Consider the following 20,324-nt stretch of genomic DNA (forward strand, 5'->3'; position numbering starts at 1 on the left):
TAGAAAATATTGGTCTTCCTTAGTCTTAAGAGTACTTACTTTTAACCTAGCCAACAAAATCACACTGCACACAGCCTGAATGTGCATTACCCAACTCCTCTTTGTTGCATGTTAATATAATGTCAGGTAGCAAATGAGGCAGCACTGGCATCCTGGGTAATTCTAGAACTCGTCCTAGGACTAATCTGACTGTCTTGGGTGCAGCTCGGAGCAGATTCACTGCATCTGTGTGAGTCATGTTTGTCACATCTGTGTCATTAACCTACAAAAATGAGAAAGAGGCAAAATAGATTACAGTTTTGGAAAGAGAGGTTGCCATGAAAATACAGCAATCTCCCTAGCTCTACCTTAGCCAGTAAGAGAATGGTCTCTAATTTATTGCTAATTCCCTTTACTGTGGAAATCATAAGTATAATGAGCAAGTAATTACAGGTGAAATAATAATGTAAAATATCTAACAAATGCATCATTATTTTGCTAATATAGGAAATTTATCCTTATGGTAATTTAAGAAACTTTCTGTCCCTAAGACTCAAGACAGCTTATCTAATGCTTTAAGTAAGAGTAGAGGAACATTCAAATTAAAAAGGGCACTTTCAGCATTCCCTAAACTGTTAACTATACAAAGGCCTTTATTTTTAAGAGGCGGAGAAGGAAAACAAACAAACAAAGAAATGGAGTGTTATATTAACTCAACCTTCTTGTTCTTCCTTCTCCAGCCCTGACTTGGTCTCTGGTCACATTTGCATAAATCCATTCTTTAATGTCTCACCTTTATGAGCCGGTCCCCAGGTCTTAGCCTTCCATCGCTTTTGGCTGGATCTTGAATGACATCATGAACATAACAACCAATACTCTGATTGCCTTTGGTTACTGTAAAGCCCAGGCTTCCTTTTTCCGATTTAATTAAGGTAATGAGGAGTTCTACTTCCTAGGGAAGAAAACAGCGACTCTTTAGGTTGTCTATTTTTGCCCATTGACAAACAGAGATGACTATTATTTCTACTAAATAGCAGAGGAGGAAATCAAACTTTAAAACATTACTGATCTTAGCCAAGTGAAGCTAGGTCTATCCAATTCTAGATAGAATGTATCCCCATCTAAGAGCTGGGTTTAGAAACAACACTATTTGTCTAAAGATGGCTGAGACAAAACTTACTCATGCTTCAATTTTTGTATTTTCAAGGTAAACAAGGACACATGAATGGTTATACTTTGATGATCCTTTGATATATATTTTGAGGGGAAGGTGTAGGAAAATTCTTCATCTATTTCTGAGCAATTAAGATAGATGTCAAGAGCCACAAAAGAAAAGGTTTTCTTGTAAAAACATGAAGCCTTTAGGTGATTAGACATTACAACTTCATTTAGTTGTACAAAAAAATTTTTTTTAAAGATTTTGACTGAGGGGTGCCTGGGTAGCTCAGTCAGTTGAGCATCCGATTCTTAATTTTGGCTCAGGTCGTGATCCCAGGGTTGTAGGATCAAGCCTTGTGTTGGGCTCCATGCTGACTCAGGAACCTGCTTGAGATTCTCTCTCTCTCTCTCTCTCTCTCTCTCTGTCCTTGTGCCCCTCTCCCCTGCCTATGCTCTCTCTCTCTCTCAAATTAAAAAAAAAAAAAGATTTTGAATGAGATATGAAGGTTGCTTATAGTTTAAAGGGGTAATGACACACTTCTAAAGGAAATCTTGCAAAGATTTTTTTCTCTCTTTGAAAAGATTATTTTCTATTGCTGAGAATGAAACTGAAGATGTATATGTCACACACACACACACACACACACACACACACACACACACACACTCTTCTAGGCAAACCAAGTATCTGAAGAGATTAACTCCAAAATGTTTATGATTTTTAGGTGGTGAGATTATCAGTGGTTTCAGTATTTTTTAACTGTTTTTTTTTTAAATTTTCCAATGATAAATATTTATTACTTGGATAATAAAAACAATATTGAAAAAGGCTGACTTTCAATCAATGTAAAGGATATTATTCTTGGAGATTTGGCTTCCAAACTGAATTTAAAGATTCAGAAGTTATAGGGTTATTTGTACAATGTAAAGGATTCCATTTGGGCATATACAAAAAAGTGTGGAAGAGAAAAACTTACAATCAAATTTGATTAAAAATTAAATAGGCAACTCATCAGGATTCGGGAAATAGTAGATACTGTATTAGGTACTCTACCTATATTTCTTTTAATCCTCATCACAGTCCTAGGAGGTTACTAGCCCCATTTTATAGCCAGAACTACTAAGGCTCAGATGAATGAAGTAATTCCACAGGCATCTGCCAAATTATAGCAAGTCAGTGGTAGCGTCAGGATTTATATCCAGGTCTTTTTGTCTTTTCCCCTGATTCTCGGCAGAGAAACACAGCAGATATGTTATCTACTTACTGGACCTGGATATGAACCTACTAAAAAAGACAGCCTTTTCCCTAAAGGGAAGCTTTGTGTAACTACATCTTAACTGACAAAACATGGAATTTGTTTTTTACGTTTATTTATTTTGAGAGAGAGAGAGAGATTGCGTGTGTGAAGGTGTGAGTGGAGGAAGAGCAGACAGAATCCCACGCAGGCTCCATACCGTCAGGGCAGAGACTTTCGTGGGGCTTAAACTCATAAACAATGAGATCATGACATGAGATCATGAGTTCATGACATGACATGAGTTCATGACATGAGTTCATGAAATCAACTCTTTACCAACTGAGCCATCCAGGTGCCCCAGAATTTTCTTAATACAGAGGAAACAACTCACCAGCTCAAAGTCTTCAAGGTGGTTTTCTAAGTCATTTTTCAAAGATGTCAAGCTTTCTTGTCTAGTTGGTTCAGAAATGTGATGCATATGATATTTATCCATTGAATTAGTGGAAGCAGATTCTGATTGGGGTTGATAGCTCTGCCCAAGAGTCCTGTCCAGTGGTAGAGGGGAAGGAGGATTGCTACAGAGAGAAAGAAGCAAGACTATTTTCAAATACATTTCAGTGTCAATACAGTAAGTTTGTGCCACAAGCAGAAAGCACTTAACACATATTCATATCTGCTTATGATTGCATTCCTAGCTAATTTTTGCCTAACTCTGGACTATGAATTTATTTCATGTTTGCTAGATGCTAACAATACCCATTTTTATTCTCTGTCCACATTCTTTTTTTTTTTTTAATGTTTATTTATCTTTGAGAGAGAGAGAGAGAGCGAGAGAGAGAGAGAGAGAGAGAGAGAGCACACAAACAGGGGAAGAGCAGGGAGAGAGGGAGACACAGAATCCAAAGCACACAGAGTCCAACATGGGGCTCGAACTCAAGAACTGTGAGATCATGACCTGAACCAAAGTCGGACACTTAACCGACTGAATCACCCAGGTGCCCCTGTCCAGATTCTATTTTGAAGCTCTTCAAGCTGCATAAATTAGTAAGACAGGTTAAATAAATAGACTTTTGATTCCTAGTCATTAACTAAAGGCTGAAGCCAATATTCTCAGAAGCCTAATGTGTGTTTCAACATAATAAGAAAGAGAAGAAATAGAAAAAGAATATAAGTCTTATTCCTGTGGTTATTTTGGATGATAAAATGGGGGGGAAAACCCCCAAAACACCAAAAGAACTTGAACAAGTATGGTTGCACCTAGATATACACAAAGATGTAACCAAACAGTAAAACGTATGAATAATTGTTAGAGGTACAGATGTAGTCTTTTCCTTTTTTTGCCTCTATGCTTACCTTTTGCAAACTGTCTTCTCCCCACCAATCACTTCTCTTTATATTAGTACTCCCTATTCTCCTACCCCATCAGTATCAAAATAGGTCTCTTCTCTTTCTTGTAAGTATTATGAATTACGGTGAAATACAAACAACTTTCCCAATTACTAGTAAATATACTCAAGAGAGCAGCAAGTCTCAGGTTGAACGGCTAGAGAGCTTACAGTTTTGCTAACTAAAACTGTCAGTCACAGTAACTGGAAATCCAATACAGTCATCATCTGCCTGATCATTGTGAAGTTCACACAGACATATTTCATTCTTAGAGAAACGTATGTTGCTGCTCCTGTCACAAACAAGAAGCAGTTGCTTTGAGTGCTACACATAATAGTGACAATACCTGTCATCAAGTTCTGGTTTATTAGGCATTTTCTGAGGATAGTAAAACATGGTACAGATGGTGTCTTCCTGATTGTTAGATGCTTCATGTTGGCTTTGTGCCTGTGATACCATGTTGCTCAGAGTCTGATGCAAAGCTGAACTCCAACTCATATTTGGTATCTTTGCTGGAGCTTTTACTAAGTCGTCTTCTCCACTCCCACTGCTGTCACTGTAACTGTCTCTCCTGGATGTACATTGTTTCTTGTTTTTGTCATACATTTCGTTTTCATCTGAGCTGGTGCCTTGCTCCACACATGCTGCTTGAGAAGAGTCTTTACTGTTGTTTGGGAGAACTTGTGTTGGAGAGTGCAATGGGGTCTGTAATGGACACATTTAAAGAGATCGGGATGTGACAACTTATATTAACGCTAGAACACTTCATTGAAAAGGAACATGCTGAACAGCAGCACTTTCTATTAAAATATTCAATTATTTTCTGATAATAAAGGTAACCTATGCTCATTACACAGAAAAATCATATATAAATATATGTGAAAATAACAACTAATATCATATGACTTATACTTTACATCAGAATTATATATTATATCTTACTTTTTTTTTTTTTAAGATTTTATTTTTAAGTAGGGGGGAGCCAAGATGGTGGAACAGCATGGAAGATTTTATTTTTAAGTAATCACTATACCCAATGTGGGTCTCAGATTCACAACCCTGAGATCAAGACTCACATGCTCCACTAACTGAGCCAGCCAGGCACCCCTGTAGCCTACTTTGAAATTTAGGTTTCGATCGTAAGTTTTTTCTGAGGTCCTTAAATATGCTTTGAAAAAAACTGCATAAAACTATGTAATGATCCCACAGATGGCTATACCTTTTATTTATTTCAGAATTCTTTTATTTTATAGAGTTGTTTCTAACTTTCTGCTACAATAGAAATCTAGAGCTTTTTTGTATGTACATTTTCACCTGAGTTTCTCATTATTTCCTTATAATTTTCTATATAATAGTCAGTACATAGGATGCTTTGAAAGGCCTTGCTAACTATTTCCAGATTGCTTTCTACAAAGATTGTATCAATTTATATACTCATTAAGAGGAGAGTTCTACTCAGTTCTTCCTATCTGGTGCCAAAAATCAATGTAGTCTCATAAAATGCTGTTTATAATACACCTTACAGAAATCATATTTTCCTATTAATATCCTACAACTACCCCTCTCCTGGACATAAAGACCAAAGTTTCTGGGGCCAGACACTGCTGCCTTTCATACCCAGAGGTCATGTTTATTGGTAATGGAACACACTATAAAGTAGACAGGACAAAAGTTGTCCTTCTTCAATTATATTAATATTATTATCCATCTATGTATGGATTCCTACCTATCAGCATGTAATTTATAAATAACCATCAAAATAGATTTTGGATCCTTTAGCTACTCCTTGACATAAGAAAGGGAAATGGACAAACATATTGCTTGCTCTGTGATTTCTAGTATTAAAAATAAGGGCAAAAACTCTCAAATAAATTTTATTTATGTATTTATTTGTTTAAAGTTTATTTATTTATTTTGAGAGAGAGCGAGCACAAGTTGGGGGAGGGGCAGACACAGACAGGGAGAGAGAGAGAATCCCAAGCAGGCTTCACACTGTCAGTGCAGAGCCTAATGCAGGGCTCAAACCCACAAACCGCAAGATCATGACCTGAGCCGAAGTTGGACGCCCAACGGACTGAGTCACCCAGTCTCCCCTCAAATCGTTTTTATTATTTAAACTAGCTCAGAATGAGAATTATGCTTCCCAGTTTGGTTCAATGAAGAAATGGACAAAAGGGCTTTGTAACCATTATTGTATTTTATTTTTAATTTATTTACTTTTTAAATTTAGGTTTATTTATTTATTTTGAGAGAGAGAGAGAGGCAGAGTGTGTGAGCAGGGGAGGGGAGACAGACGGAGAGAGCACAAGCAGGCTCTGCAGAGCCCAATGCGGGGCTCGGACCCATGAACGCATGAGATCATGACCTGAGCCAAAACCAAGAGTCAGATGCTTAACCAACTGATCTACCCAGGCACCCCTGTAACCATGATTTGAAATCTTTTCCTATTTATGCTTGGAAAACAAACTCCTAAAATCCTAGAACTTTATAAGTGGAAAGGAGAGAAGAGAAAGTGAATTGAATTACTTTATATTACATATGCAGAATGCACTCGGAGGTCACGTGACACACCCAAGATACTCCTAGTTAAAGAATAAAGTAGATGAAACCCAGGAGATCAATCAGTGACAAAACCATGACAGCTGAATTAATCACTCAATTGCTATTCTATAAAAATATAAATTAATTTTTCATAGTTCTCACCAAAAGAGCAGGGTCAATTTCTGGTAGCACACCAGGTGAAGGTCTACATAGAAGCAAGGATACTTCTGGGGATGTTCCCCGGAGAGCAGAGATGACTTCCTAGGGGTACCATGAATGACAAATGAAGATACAGTTAAGATAGCACTATGAAATCATAATGAAAGGCTAATCCATCTCATTATTAAAAGTATTACATTCACCACCTGGGGGCTCACCTGCTGAGATAGTCCTTTCAAAGAGGCTCCATTCACTTTTAGGATAACATCTCCCACTTCAATTTTTCCACTTTCTGCTGCTGGCTGTCCAGGAAAGAGCTTTTTAACTCTTACTATGCTGGCATTCATTTGTTCAGGAATAAGACTGTCTTCTCGAGAAAAACTGAATCCTAGGCCTGAGCTATTTTTAAACAATTTAACCTCAAATGTATTCTCTGGAGAAGAAAAGACATTAAAAAAATTTAAATATTCTTATCGTGCTGTGTACACATATGCACATACAAACGTATGTGCTTTCAGACACATTTTAAAAAGCCCATCTTCTCAGAATATTTACAGCTTTACAGGCACTTACTGCACTTTTATTCTATATTCGAATCCTATTTCACACTCTCTATCATTAAAAAAACTTAATAAACTAAGCTGCATGAACTAAGCTACTTGAACAGAAGAGAGGGTTTTGATATCTGGGTTCTGAAAATAAAATTATGCTTTAATCCCATGTGTTTTCAAAGATTATAGAATAACATTAAAAAAAAAAGAGAAAAATCTGGGGAAGGGTAAGAATGAGGGAAGTTTGGGGACACAATGGGAGAAAGATGGTAAGAAGAGTGAAGCAAATGTTAGAGAAGGGTAGGGGAAAGTAAGCTGACATTCCAGTGTTTCAGTGAGGTATAATTTAATCCAGTAAATTGATATGGCATTATAAACAAATTTCAATCAACAAAAGAAGTTGAAAGAATAATAACCAGAAAAGAATGAAGTAACATATTTAAGGAAGGAGTGATGGAAGAAATAAACAATACAAGGCAGTATAAAGAGGTAAAGTAGGTATGCTAATTTCATTTTCATAATCAGATAAAATAATATAGGCTGGGCTATTTTTTCTCCTTATTTTTGAGAGTATTTCTGAGGCACTAAACATTTGGTAATCAAATAAAGATTTAAAATAAAAGGCAAAACAATGGCTATATACCACCATCAGCATTCATAAAGTAAAGGACATTTATGCCCCTTAAAATGAGATAGATGGAAATCTCAGAATAAAGGGTATTTCTGTATTATGAACACTTAGCTTTATGAAAAGCTCAGTACTACCTCATTCTTAATTTTCTTATTTTTTAAAAACTTTTATTTATGTACTTTGAGAACAAGAGCGGGTGAGGAGCAGAGAGAGAGGTAGAGAGAGAGAATCCCAGACAGACTCTGCAGGGCTCGAACTCCTGAACTGTGAGATCATGACTTGTGCTAAGATCAAGAGTCAGATGCTTAACGGACTGAGCCACACAGGTGCCCCTATTCTTAATTTCTTATTTTACTAGCAAGTAGCAGTATGTCCAAGAGCTTGCAAAGTTTGTAAGAAAGATCATGATCTGGGAACTATGAGGTGAATTTCTACCTAGGGTTAGCTTGACAAGTCCACAGAATTAAACAAAAATATAGAAAATGTTACAAGTCAAGGTTTCATATGAGTTTGAAGCCATTCTCAGCAATTATTTATAGTTATTTTTTTCCTTGAAAATTTCATTTGAATTTTATAACTATTCAAAGGACTATTAAGTGACCAAAAGTTGTTTCATGGATGACTTCATTACCTGAGGTCTTTCAGACTTTAAGAGGTGCATATATATATGTCCTTAAAAAAAATGGTATAGTGGTCCATCTGATTATTTATACTTGACAAGAGTAATTAGAGGGACTCAGGCATGAATTATATGATCCAACATACAAAAATCAAATTTTGAGTAAGTCAAGAATAAGTTAAAGGTGAGATGACAGTCTCCCAAGGCCTGACCTTCGGTGACAAAGCTGTAGTCTTTGACATGAGTCATTTTCTTCATCTTTTCTGGGGCTTGACCTTGGGCATCTGGATCTGGAAAGGTGCACTGTGGGGTGATGGGGACATGTTCTTTGGATGCTGGAGATTGTCCTTTTTCTAATAACAGATGAACCACCTGGACAAATGGAATAGCATTTCATTAACTAAGAAGAATTATAAGAAAGTAGGTAAATTTTGAGGACTTTATATGGTTCATCTTATCAAATCATTTAAAGTAACTTGTCCACCAAAATATAGATGGAGAGAAAAAAACAAACAAACAAAAAAACCCACCAAAAACATAGAGGGAGGGGAAAAAACAAAAACAAAAAACAAAGCAAGGGATTGAAAATTTCACAATCAAGTTTTTCTTATTTTCTGTATAAAAAATAATTAAAAATAAAAATCTCTTATAGAAATAACATAAACATGTTATAAGAAATTTGGGCACTAGAATAAAAACACCATTATACTATAATACATAGACCATTATAAATAATTTGGTAAACTTTAGAAAATAATTCAGCTTTGGGCTGAAAAATGACTAGAAGTGAAAATCACTAGATGTTTGTCCTTGTTGACAAAAAGTTAAAAAAAATGCAAACTCCACCCTTCCTCCCGTCAGATCTGGTAATATTATGGCTAAATGTGATACAGAAAGTCAAGTTCCCTCAGTGAAAAACCTCTTGCAATAATACCTGCTTCCCAATTTGAAGGGAAAAAAAATACTAGAACGTTTACATGAATCAGGCTTGGTTTCTTGACTAATAAATTTGGAGATCTTAGTGAGACAGATATTATTCACAAATTATTTATGTTCTTGTAAGCTATCTTAAGTGGTTGGTATAATGAGCTATTTATTACCTGTCCTGTATTTCTCAGTGTTTCCACAGCTTGCTTATGGGTAGCTCCTTCCAGACTAACTCCGTTAACAGCAAGAACACGATCACCTATAAATTAGGCAGCAATTTTGAGAAAAGTAGATGATAAAATAAAGATTCTATATGCTTTCTAATATCTTGTGGTCTTGTTTTGTATTAATTTAAGGACTCAGACAAATTCTGGACAAAATTCTGTCACAGAGTTTCTTTAATATGTGTTTACTTTCTTTCCTAATTTTATGACTAATCTTAAATACAATTTAGAAGAAGATATTGTATATATTGTAAAGTCAATTTATTTATTTATTTATTTTATTTTATTTTTTAAAAAATTTTTTAACGTTTATTTATTTTTGAGACAGAGAGAGACAAAGCATGAAAGGGGCAGGGGCAGAGAGAGAGGGAGACACAGAATTGGAAGCAGGCTCTAGGCTCCGAGCCGTCAGCCCAGAGCCCAAAGCGGGGCTCAAACTCACGGACCGCGAGATCGTGACCTGAGCTGAAGTCGGAGGCTTAACCGACTGAGCCACCCAGGTGCCCCTATAAAGTCAATTTAAATAAACTGACTATAAATGTAGAGAGATTGGAGGGCACTAACCTAGTTAGCTGTTATTAAAAATGTAGATACCAGTGTTTTTACAAGAGCACTATTCGTTTCTCATTTTCTGGCAATTTGCTTCGCAGAAAGTACAAAATGTGAACTGAAACACTGTCAAGATATTTTCCGATACTAGAGATTAGGCTGGAAAGAAGAGTTTTGGAATGACATCAAGGAGTTTTTTTTAATGCTTTAGTCTTAAAAAAATTGCATGTGTTCTTCTATTATGAATATTTAAAGGCCTTTATGAATTTCCTAATTTCTACTTTATTTGTTGAAATGATAATCTTATATGCAATTCCTGTACACACACACTCTACCTTTGTGAATTCTACCATCGGACTCAGCTGCTCCCTTGGGAATAACAGCTTTCACATAAATGCCACCATGTCTGACGCTGGTATTCACACCCCCCTAAATGGAAAAAGACAAGTAAAATAACATTTTGTAATATGAGAAATTTCACACTCCATCTTTCAAATCTGAGACCTAGAAAGCATTCAATCCATCAGCCAAAGCAGCAGTACCACATCAGCACATGCAATTAATTCGAAACCCAAGAATATTTCTAGCCAAGTTTTCCAAATGTAAAGCAGTTACATTTTAGAAAAACTCTTTACTCAGAAAACAACATGTCAGATCTTGACTGTATGAAGAATTGCTCTCCCTTTGTAAGTCTATACCATGAGTTATGAGCAAGCAGGAAGCAAAATCCATCTATGCAAAATTAGTAGAAGATGACTGTCTGAAAAAGACAGCAAATAGAATAATTTGCTTCAGATCATATCTGCTAAGCTGAAACTTGCAAATCTCATGAGTCAAGAAAAACATTTTTTTTTTTTCATTTTGAAAGGCTTTGGTAGGTAAGTTTTGTTATAATGTAGATGAGATCTAATGAGTATATTCTCCATCTTTTGTGGATATACAGCTTTTCTTTCCCTACACAACAGAAAGATAATAAAATTCTAAAGAAGTTAAGGACAAGAGGTAAAGGATTATGATATTTTTAAAAGTGCTAGAACATTAGGTTTTCTTTTTGACCTCTGTATATTAATAGTGTTGTTTCTACCATGTTTCTAGATGGCTTTTCCTACCTGACAATACCCTTCAACTGTCATAAATGATAATGTTACACTTTAGAATTAATACAAGTCTCAAGCATTTTCATCAAATAGCCTATGCTCATATTTTAACTACCTTAAAAGTACATATATTCCTTGGGAACCTCTAATTTTAATATACTAATCACATTTACAAATTAAGATATATTATGGAGAGAAAGGGCATATAAATATACATTAGAATTTATTTATCATGTGGGTTAAAATGTATTATTCCATGCTTATGCAGAAGTGTCAAATGTATGCAAAACATACTTATTAATTTTATGTTTTCTAAGTCTTGTATTCAGATTAAACATTATGAAATGTAAGGGGTTTGAGTAGATAGACTTGTCTAATTTCTTTTAAATCACAGGAAAAAGTGCCTAGCACAAAAGTTATTTTTTAAAAAGTTTTAAGATACAATTCAATTTTTAATTTTGGAAATATTTGACAGGTTTCCCTTTCGAAGCAAAATAAATTAATAAATTGGCATACAATAGGTTGCTGGAAATAGAGAAGAGAAAACATTTGAAAACCTTGTCAAACAGTACCGTGACACTTATCCCCAAGCTGTTATCATTTTTAGCCAGTTCAACCTCAAAGACATCTCCAGGTTTAGGAGGTGATGAAGGAAAAGTTTTAAAATTCATTTTGTTGGATGTATTCATTGAGGAGGAGGATTCCTTAACAAAGAAAAACAAACAAAAGGATTTCTTGTTAGAGTCAGAATGAATTACTACTGGAATATCAATATGTGTTTTTTTAGAAAAATTAAGAAAAAGCAAGATATTAAAGGATAGAGTAAATTCAAAGATCATGAGGGCTGGAAGACATCTTAGAGATCATTTAATCCAATGCCTTCATATTTTATGGTTAAGGATATTGAGGTCTAGACATTAAAGGTCTTCCTTCAGGTCAAACAGCTAGATAAGGCAGAGGGAATCCCAGAACCCAGTTCAAACCTAGCTTTTACATAATCCTTGCCCAATGCTTTTTATGCTCCTGAATGTAGAAAGTATTTCTATTTCCCTTAAAAATCAATATATATCAAAGCAGCAGCTTTTAACTTGGACCTCTAAGATGAGTAGGCTTCATGTTTACTTTGCTTATATTTACAAATCCAATATAAACAATACCTAAGACCCATTTGTAAGGGCATTACCCTCTTGTGAGGAATGTTGGTTCCTCCATGAACAAAGAGCTTATGGGTCTTTTCTGAATCCGCTTGTGAATGTGAGTTTAAATTTATGTCATTTCTAGGAAATGAGCAATTTTGTATGTTGTTGTTCTTATTATTTTTGTACATTCAGAACTTCAGAAGAATTCAGACTATCAACAGTAAAGTCAACTGCCCATCATGTGAGCTATTTAAGAACAGAATTTTCAGATATTAAATTCTCTTATTAATAGAAACGTTAAATATGCAAGATATAAATGACTTGTAAAAAATAATCATAACCTGATTATTCATTCCTTTCTGTTATCAGGTAGCAAGTTCCCAGAATAATAGCCATTTTAGAGTTAGTATTCAAAGCTGTTAATTTGTCAGAAAGTTAGTATCAAATGCAACAGCAGTTAGTTAGTAACATAATATATACACGATTCCTCCTTTCCAGACTAATAAAAGCAGTTTAGAGTAGATTATCCTGCTCCGTAATATATTTGCTATTGTTTGCTTTATTAAATGAAAAAAACAAACACACACAAAAACAAAAAAAACAGAGATTTAAATTAAACTATGCCTTTTTTGGTGTTTGATGATCCTGAGTGCTCGAATAAGTAGCTTCATCCATGTCTGAATCTCCACGGTCAGAGTAATCTGTTGCATCAGAAATGCCTGGGTTTTTAGTCTTGTTTCCATTACTGTCAGCGGAAGCCCTCTTTTTCTCAGTGGTTTTGGATATCACAGAAGGGGAAGGGCTGCCGTGCTGTGATTCCTGCCAGGTTCGGTCACCCGCAGGGCTGGCAAAGAAACCATTGACCTGGCTCTGGGACAAGCTGGCACTCTCAGTCCTGGAATCCTGAGAACTCAGGCTTCCTTCGCGCAGGCCCCCAGACTGCCCACAAGAGCTCTCTGAGATGTGCCTTGGGGTACCATGTGGCCAGTGGTGATCCTCAGAAGAATCTACAGTACTGTCTTGCATGTAGGAAGGTTTCTTCAGGTAGTTTTTCATGCCATTGGCAATGTGCACAGGAGTAGAAGGCACTAGAAGTCAAAAATCCATGAAGGAGAGTAACAGGTTAGTGACACACGTCTGGGCCTACATACTTGCAGAGCGTTTCTTAATGATTGTGGGAGAATTTTACACCGGATAACATTATCCACAACACCTGATCCGGGGCCTGGAACCAAAATAAGGACCCCAAAGGTGTAGCAGGTGCTTTGTGATTCCTTTGTCCCCTCTTTTGGTCATTCCTGCTGCATCTCCTATAAAAATGCATATCCCCTTTGCCTTAACTTTTTATTTCCATTCTCCAAGACCTACTTCAAATGAGTCTCCTCTGTGAAGACTTTTTTGATTCCCTAACTAAAATTAATTTGAATCACCCAAACTCTTTAATCCTTATTTAATGGTTATTTATTTATTTTATATTGTCCTCCCAGACTGCATTTTTTGGACTCCAAATAATTATAAAGGCAACTACAAATTCATTACATATATATATATATTTCTTATCAAAAACCACTTAAAGTGTATCTAAGTAAGACACAAATCATAGATTTGTATAAAAAATTACAGATGCAAATTTATAAGAAATTGAAAGTTTTATGTAGCATGCGAAACCAAGGAAAATTTAAAAGAATGAGCAACTGGAAAAGGAATATTTGCAAAAATAACAAAAAATAATCAAAGGGTTAATATTCCTAATATGCAAAGAGTTTCTAAAAGGTAGTAAGAAAGAGATTTAAAACCCCTATGCAACAAGGGTGTGATGTGTAGACTGGAAATTCATTTTTTTGGTTAACATTTATTCAATTTTGAGAGACAGAGACAGAGTTGGGGGCGCAGGGCAGAGAGAGAGGGAGACACAGAATCTGAAGCAGACTCCAGGCTCTCAGCTATTAGCACAGAGCCTGACGTGGGACTTGAACCCACAAACTGTGAGATCGTGACCTGAAGTTGGATGCTTAACTGACTGCGCCAACCAGGTGCCCCTGTAGACTGAAAATTCAGAGTAAAATACAAATAATAAATATATAAAGCAACATTCTCATTGTTGCTCAAGGATATGCAACTTAATGCAGTTTTCTACCGGTATGGCTGACAAAAATGAGAATGACTGATAATCTCTCATACCACTGATGGTGTGAGAAGAGCCCTGTCACATCTACTTGGCTAAATATACATTGATAAAACTTGGGCAAATTGATAGCACTCTGTCGAAAATTTAAATGTGCATACTAAATACACTTTTAGGTATATAACCTCTAGAAATACGTACATTTTCCAATGGTGTGTATACAAGTATATTTGTTGAAGCAACATTTATAAAAGGATTATAGCTAACCTAGATGTACAACAGAAAAACATTAAAATTTAATACACCCATGACACGAAATGTAATGCCATATGAAAAAGGTGTATATTCATGGATGTTCAGAATATACAGTGTGCAAGTGACAAATTGATATTTAGATTATAAAAAATAATTGGATTTTTAGTTAAAAAAAAGTGTGTGTGTGTCTGTGTGTGGACATGCATACAGGTACTACTTTTTTTTCAATAATGTATCTATAATATACAGAAAGTGACATAGACACCAAACAGTTTCCCTAGAAAATGGAGTAAGGAGACTTTTTACTTCATAGATTTCTGTATAAATTGGATTTATTTTAACAAACTAGTATGTATTCTATAACTTTAAAAAATTAGCAAACATAAAGAAAAATAAAACTTCCTTTTTGGTGGTTGATACTTGAGAGGGATAGTCTAAGATACATACCAGTAATGTTCTACCTTCTTTGAGTTTTATTTTAAGTTACACTACAGTATAGCTACACGTGATGGGAAGAGTAATCTAGCTTTCTGAAGAAACTGTTTCACAGAACTATATTTTAACATTATGCTTTTAACTTTTATTGAGAATGAATAGTAAAAAATAAAATAACCACATGAAAGTCTGCTGGAAAAAAAAGCTTCATTGATCTCTACACTAGGTAAAGTTTCTCTGCTAAATGCTCTCTTGGCACCTTGGAACTCCTTCCTAATGTTTATCATACTTACAATGAAACATTTATTTGCTTAGTTCAATATTTCAATATTTGTCTCCCCTGATAAAGTGTAAGTCTCATGAGGGTAGAGTGTCTGTGTCTTGCACACTACAGGCATTCAATAAATATTTGTTGAGGGGTGCCTGGATGGCTCAGTAGGTTACGTGTCTGACCTCAGCTCAGGTCATGATCTCACATTCGTGAGTTTGACAGCTCAGAGCCTGGAGTCTGCTTTGGATTCTGTGTCCGTCTCTCTCTGCCCCTCCCCTGCTCATGCTCTATCTCTGTCTCTCAGAAGTAAATAAACATAAAAAAAAATAAATATTTGTTGAACAAATGAGTGAATTTTCTATAAAATATCTATTGAGAAGAAAATTAAGATGTGAATCCCTTAGAGCTTTAAATATTTAGAGGAAAAATAAGCTTCTTCTGAATCATATGCTTCTTTTGCTAAAACATGGTGAGTAAAAGAACCCAATGTTTGTTTTGTTTTGTTTGATTTGGTTTGGTTTTGGGTGCTTGAAACTCAGAAGTATGCTACAACATTTTCAAATGCAATCATCTTCCTTTGCCTAAGATGACTAGACTACAATTAGATTATAAGGCTCTTTTGGGCAGTGATGGTGTTTTCTATCTGTTGTGTTTGTTCTATCTGTTGAAAATATTACTTATATACATACATATTTATATATATATACATATATATACACACACACATACACTATATACATACAAAGTATTTAGTGAATATAAGAAACCATAGTCAAAATAACTCATCTGTACAAAATGTAAGAAATTTTTATGTCACAACACACTGTACAAAATGTTTTTTCTATTTTATCATAATTGTCTGAAATTATGCCTAAAATTCACTATCTAAACTTGTTTCTCAGCTAATATTTAATTATTCTTTTACATATTTCTCAGTATCTTTGGGATGAAGGTAACTTGCACATAAATAGCACTTCAATGTTTTTGAAAAATACCATTAATAATGACACCTAGGTGTGCCTGGGTGGCTCAGTTGGTTAAGCATTGACTCTTGATTTCAGCTAAGGTCATAATATCACCGTTTGTGAGCTCCAGCCCCTCCTCTGGCTCTGTGCTCTCTCTCCCTCTCTCTTTCTCCCTCCTCCTCCCCAAGTCATGCACACACACACACACACACTCTCTCTCTCTCTCAAAATAAATGAATAAACTTAAAAAAGAAATAATGACACCTAAAATTCACATTTAAGTGCCTAATAGGTACCAGGCAATATGCTAATTCTTTACATGTATTATCTCATTTAATTTTCAAAATCTGTAAGATAGGCACTCCTATGTTCACCATTTGATATATGAGTATAGTGAGGCTTACCATGTTAAGTGATTTACTCAAGGTACATGGTGTTAAGCGGCAGAAACAGAGTCTGAGCCTAGACTTTGGAGCCATTCCCACTGTCTGGCATGTACTATATGTGTTTCCTTCTTTCTTTCTTTCTTTCTTTCTTTCTTTCTTTCTTTCTTTCCTTCCTTCCTTCCTTCTGTTTCTTTCTCTCTCTTCCTTCCTTTCTTTCTTCCTCTCTCTCTTTCTTCCTTCCTTTCTTCTTTTTTTTTAAAAAAAATTAAGTTTATTTATTTTGAGAGACAGAGAAAGAGAGGGTAGGCAGAGAGAGAATCCCAAGCAGGCTCTGCAGCATTAGCACAGAGCCTGACGTGGGGCCTGAACCCACAAACTGTGAGATCATGACCTGAGCCAAAATCAAGAGCCAGATGCTTACCCGACTGAGCCACCCAGGTGCCCCTAGTATGTGTGCTTCTTTCACAAACGCTGCCTCACCACTTGAACCTCCTAGCAACTCTGTGCAAGGTAGACAAGGAGAGCCAAGATCACTGTCTCCTTAAAGAAAGAAAAACCACCATGGCTCAAACTCAAGTCATCCAATCTTCATTAAGTGCCCTTTCTCCTGCAACTTGCTAATGGCAGAAATTAAGAGACAAAATGACAAGGTCTTGTTTTTAAATTTCTAATGTTTTTGTCTTTTTACTTTATATAATCTTGTTCAGGGTGGGACTTCATAGATAACTATTATACAATTATATGAATTAGACAATGATAAAGAATTTTATTTCTGATTTGGCCTAAGACATTTACTTAAGTGACATCAATTTTGCACAACAAATCCATTTTTATGCATATATTACTACAGATGAATGAGATAGGAAACCTTGGAAGTGATGAATGAAAGGTTACACTAATGCATAATATTAAAACAAACTAGAACTACATACATCAAATTTTCAGAAAGGAAATAAGGAACTTAAATCCAATGTATTAGGCCATGATAGTGAAGTTCTTGTGAAAAGTGAAACAGAACACACAGCTAAGAAACATCTACAGCATTACCTTTGGGTATCTTTTCTTTTGGCTGAGAGATAACAAGTGTCACATCTTCAGGTGCATTTTGCAAAATTTCAATTGCAGCATGATGGCTGACCCCCTCCAGACTCACACTATTCACAGATATCAAACGGTCTCCTATAAAAATAGACAATCCAATATTTTCAAAACTAAAGAGAAATTCATGCTAAGTCTTAGAAATGTCGCTGCCCCCTTCTTTATTTTTGTTTTGCCTGAGTTCCACTTTCGTCATCTGTGCAAATTCATGCCTGTCAGTTAAGTACATAAGAAATTATCTAATATGTAAAGTACCTGGCTTTAAGCATCCATCCAAGTCAGCTGGTCCTCCAGGGGTAATTGAACTAATAAATACACCTAGATCCAGTCTTCCCATCTTCTCCCCACCAATAATTTGAAATCCTGTGAAACAGCACATTGAAAAAAGAGTTTCACGATATTGGTGTTTTCAGTGATTAATAATCAGTCTGTCCAATACACAGAAGTGTAGAGATTCTCATATCAAATATAATAAATAGGTAACACATGTGAAACAGGACTGTTAAGTTTGGTGGAAGATTTGCTTGTGAACATTTCATCTTTCACATTTCCTGACCAGGTGGGTGGGGTGGAGGGGCTGTGGGTAGACAACCAGTGCTCAATGACAGTGCTTTGCTATATAGATAGACCTTTTCTCTTTGATTCTTACAAACCTTTAGGAATCTTACAGTGACTTACCTAAGCCATACTTTGCATCTTTTTTCAGGTTCACCAAGGTGATCTCCCTTTCTGGTGAAGATACCATGCTCCATCTTTTGTGTAGAACATCTATTGGAAAAGTATAGTGTTAAGATAAACATAACATGCTCAGGCACTAAGACTGTCTGCTTGTTCCAACTTAAATGTTAACATTTAACAGATTTAATAGATTACTTGGTCATTTAATATTGTATTTCAGGTATGATTTGATATTTTGATCTTCTTCTATTTTGATATGATTTATAGTTTACGAAAGGACTGATACTATCACCACATGGTTCAATATGTGATTAGCCTGCCACTGATATCACATTTATTCCTCATAAATGATTGCCTATGAAATAAGTATATTACAGTTACAAATGAGTAAATAAATCTCAAGGGTTTAAATGATTTGAACAGGTTTACTCAGCTAGTACAGGAGAGAGCTGAACCTTAAACTTAGGTTTTCTGACACTGTTCCTGTTATATCACAGTTGACTTTCTGCATTTGACAGTGCTCACTATGGTAAGGATTTTCAACTAATAAGTGGTTCACATTTTTATTTATAATGAATAAAATATTCATGGTAAGTTGTATGGTAAAGCAGCAACAAGAAGAAAATGGATTTACTTCTTTTTTAAAGCTTATTTATTTTTGAGAGACAGAATGAGAGAATGAGCAGAGGAGGGGCAGAGAGAGAGTGGAACAGAGGATCCGAAGTGGGCTCTTCTAGGAGAGGAGAGAGCCTGACCACAGCAGAGAGCCTGATGTGGGGCTCAAACTCATGAACCGTGAGATCATGACTTGAGCTGAAGTCAGAAGCTTAACCAACTGAGTCACCCAGGCACCCCTGGATTTACTTTTTATGGGGCGCCTGGGTGGCGCAGTCGGTTAAGCGTCCGACTTCAGCCAGGTCACGATCTCGCGGTCCAGGAGTTCGAGCCCCACGTCAGGCTCTGGGCTGATGGCTCAGAGCCTGGAGCCTGTTTCCAATTCTGTGTCTCCCTCTCTCTCTGTTCATGCTCTGTCTCTCTCTGTCCCAAAAATAAATAAACGTTGAAAAAAAAAATGGATTTACTTTTTAAAATCCTGTTAATAATGACTCAGCTAGCACATTTACGTTCTCAAAGGATTTTCATTTATTTCTTATTTGTGAAGCAATCTCATGAATTGAATTAGGTAAAGAAATTTTAAATCATTGTTTTGCAGATGAGGAATAGTTCATGACTTGATCAACATTACAAGTTAATATTACTCTCAGCAAAATGCCTTCAGTCAGTACTTGATAAATGCTGGTTAAATAAATTGAGGGAATGTTAGCATCAGAACTAGAATTTACTTTTTCTTACTTCCAATGAGGGCTTTATTTACTTATTTTTTTGAGTAGGTTGATCATTCACAAATATCACCTAAATTAAGCCAATAAACATGCTACTTAATTGTCTGTTAATAAAATTACCTCATTTACTTAACAGTCTGAACATTTGAAATTGCGCGCATGCTAGGGGCGCCTGGGTGGCGCAGTCGGTTAAGCGTCCGACTTCAGCCAGGTCACAATCTCGCGGTCTGTGAGTTCAAGCCCCGCATCAGGCTCTGGGCTGATGGCTCGGAGCCTGGAGCCTGTTTCTGATTCTGTGTCTCCCTCTCTCTCTGCCCCTCCCCCGTTCATGCTCTGTCTCTCTCTGTCCCAAAAATAAATAAACGTTGAAAAAAAAATTAAAAAAAAAAAGAAATAAGGCACTTTAATATCATAAGGAATAACAGCAATCATTTGCTCTCTGGAGTAAATTAACTTTATCCCTTAAACACCAAGCATTGATGTAAGTTTGCTAGCGCTCTGTAGTATGCAAGTTCCTATTTCACTGTTTCTTTTTGACTAAAACTTAGTTATAGTCAATAAGAGTAGTAA

At 35.8% G+C, this 20,324-nt stretch overlaps 1 protein-coding gene across 6 annotated transcripts in view; it reads right to left on the minus strand.

The window, feature by feature from the left end:
- PTPN13 (protein tyrosine phosphatase non-receptor type 13) overlaps positions 1 to 20,324 on the minus strand; it is a 233,990-nt gene that overhangs the window by 33,345 nt on the left and 180,321 nt on the right. For 4 of the 6 annotated variants that reach the window (XM_047856949.1, XM_047856951.1, XM_047856947.1 and 1 more), the window contains 14 exons: positions 18,412 to 18,501; positions 17,989 to 18,096; positions 17,683 to 17,814; positions 12,823 to 13,286; positions 11,617 to 11,763; positions 10,298 to 10,391; positions 9,363 to 9,448; positions 8,475 to 8,634; positions 6,680 to 6,894; positions 6,465 to 6,563; positions 4,108 to 4,466; positions 2,767 to 2,950; positions 773 to 931; positions 91 to 262 (listed from right to left, as the gene is read on the minus strand). In XM_047856949.1, coding sequence (XP_047712905.1) covers positions 91 to 262; positions 773 to 931; positions 2,767 to 2,950; positions 4,108 to 4,466; positions 6,465 to 6,563; positions 6,680 to 6,894; positions 8,475 to 8,634; positions 9,363 to 9,448; positions 10,298 to 10,391; positions 11,617 to 11,763; positions 12,823 to 13,286; positions 17,683 to 17,814; positions 17,989 to 18,096; positions 18,412 to 18,501 — 2,469 coding nt within the window. The remainder of the gene's footprint in view (positions 1 to 90; positions 263 to 772; positions 932 to 2,766; positions 2,951 to 4,107; positions 4,467 to 6,464; positions 6,564 to 6,679; positions 6,895 to 8,474; positions 8,635 to 9,362; positions 9,449 to 10,297; positions 10,392 to 11,616; positions 11,764 to 12,822; positions 13,287 to 17,682; positions 17,815 to 17,988; positions 18,097 to 18,411; positions 18,502 to 20,324) is intronic. The other 2 variants (XM_047856948.1, XM_047856952.1) reach the window with 1 other exon arrangement.

Source organism: Prionailurus viverrinus, chromosome B1 (assembly GCF_022837055.1).
Source record: "Prionailurus viverrinus isolate Anna chromosome B1, UM_Priviv_1.0, whole genome shotgun sequence".
NCBI lineage: Eukaryota > Metazoa > Chordata > Mammalia > Carnivora > Felidae > Prionailurus > Prionailurus viverrinus.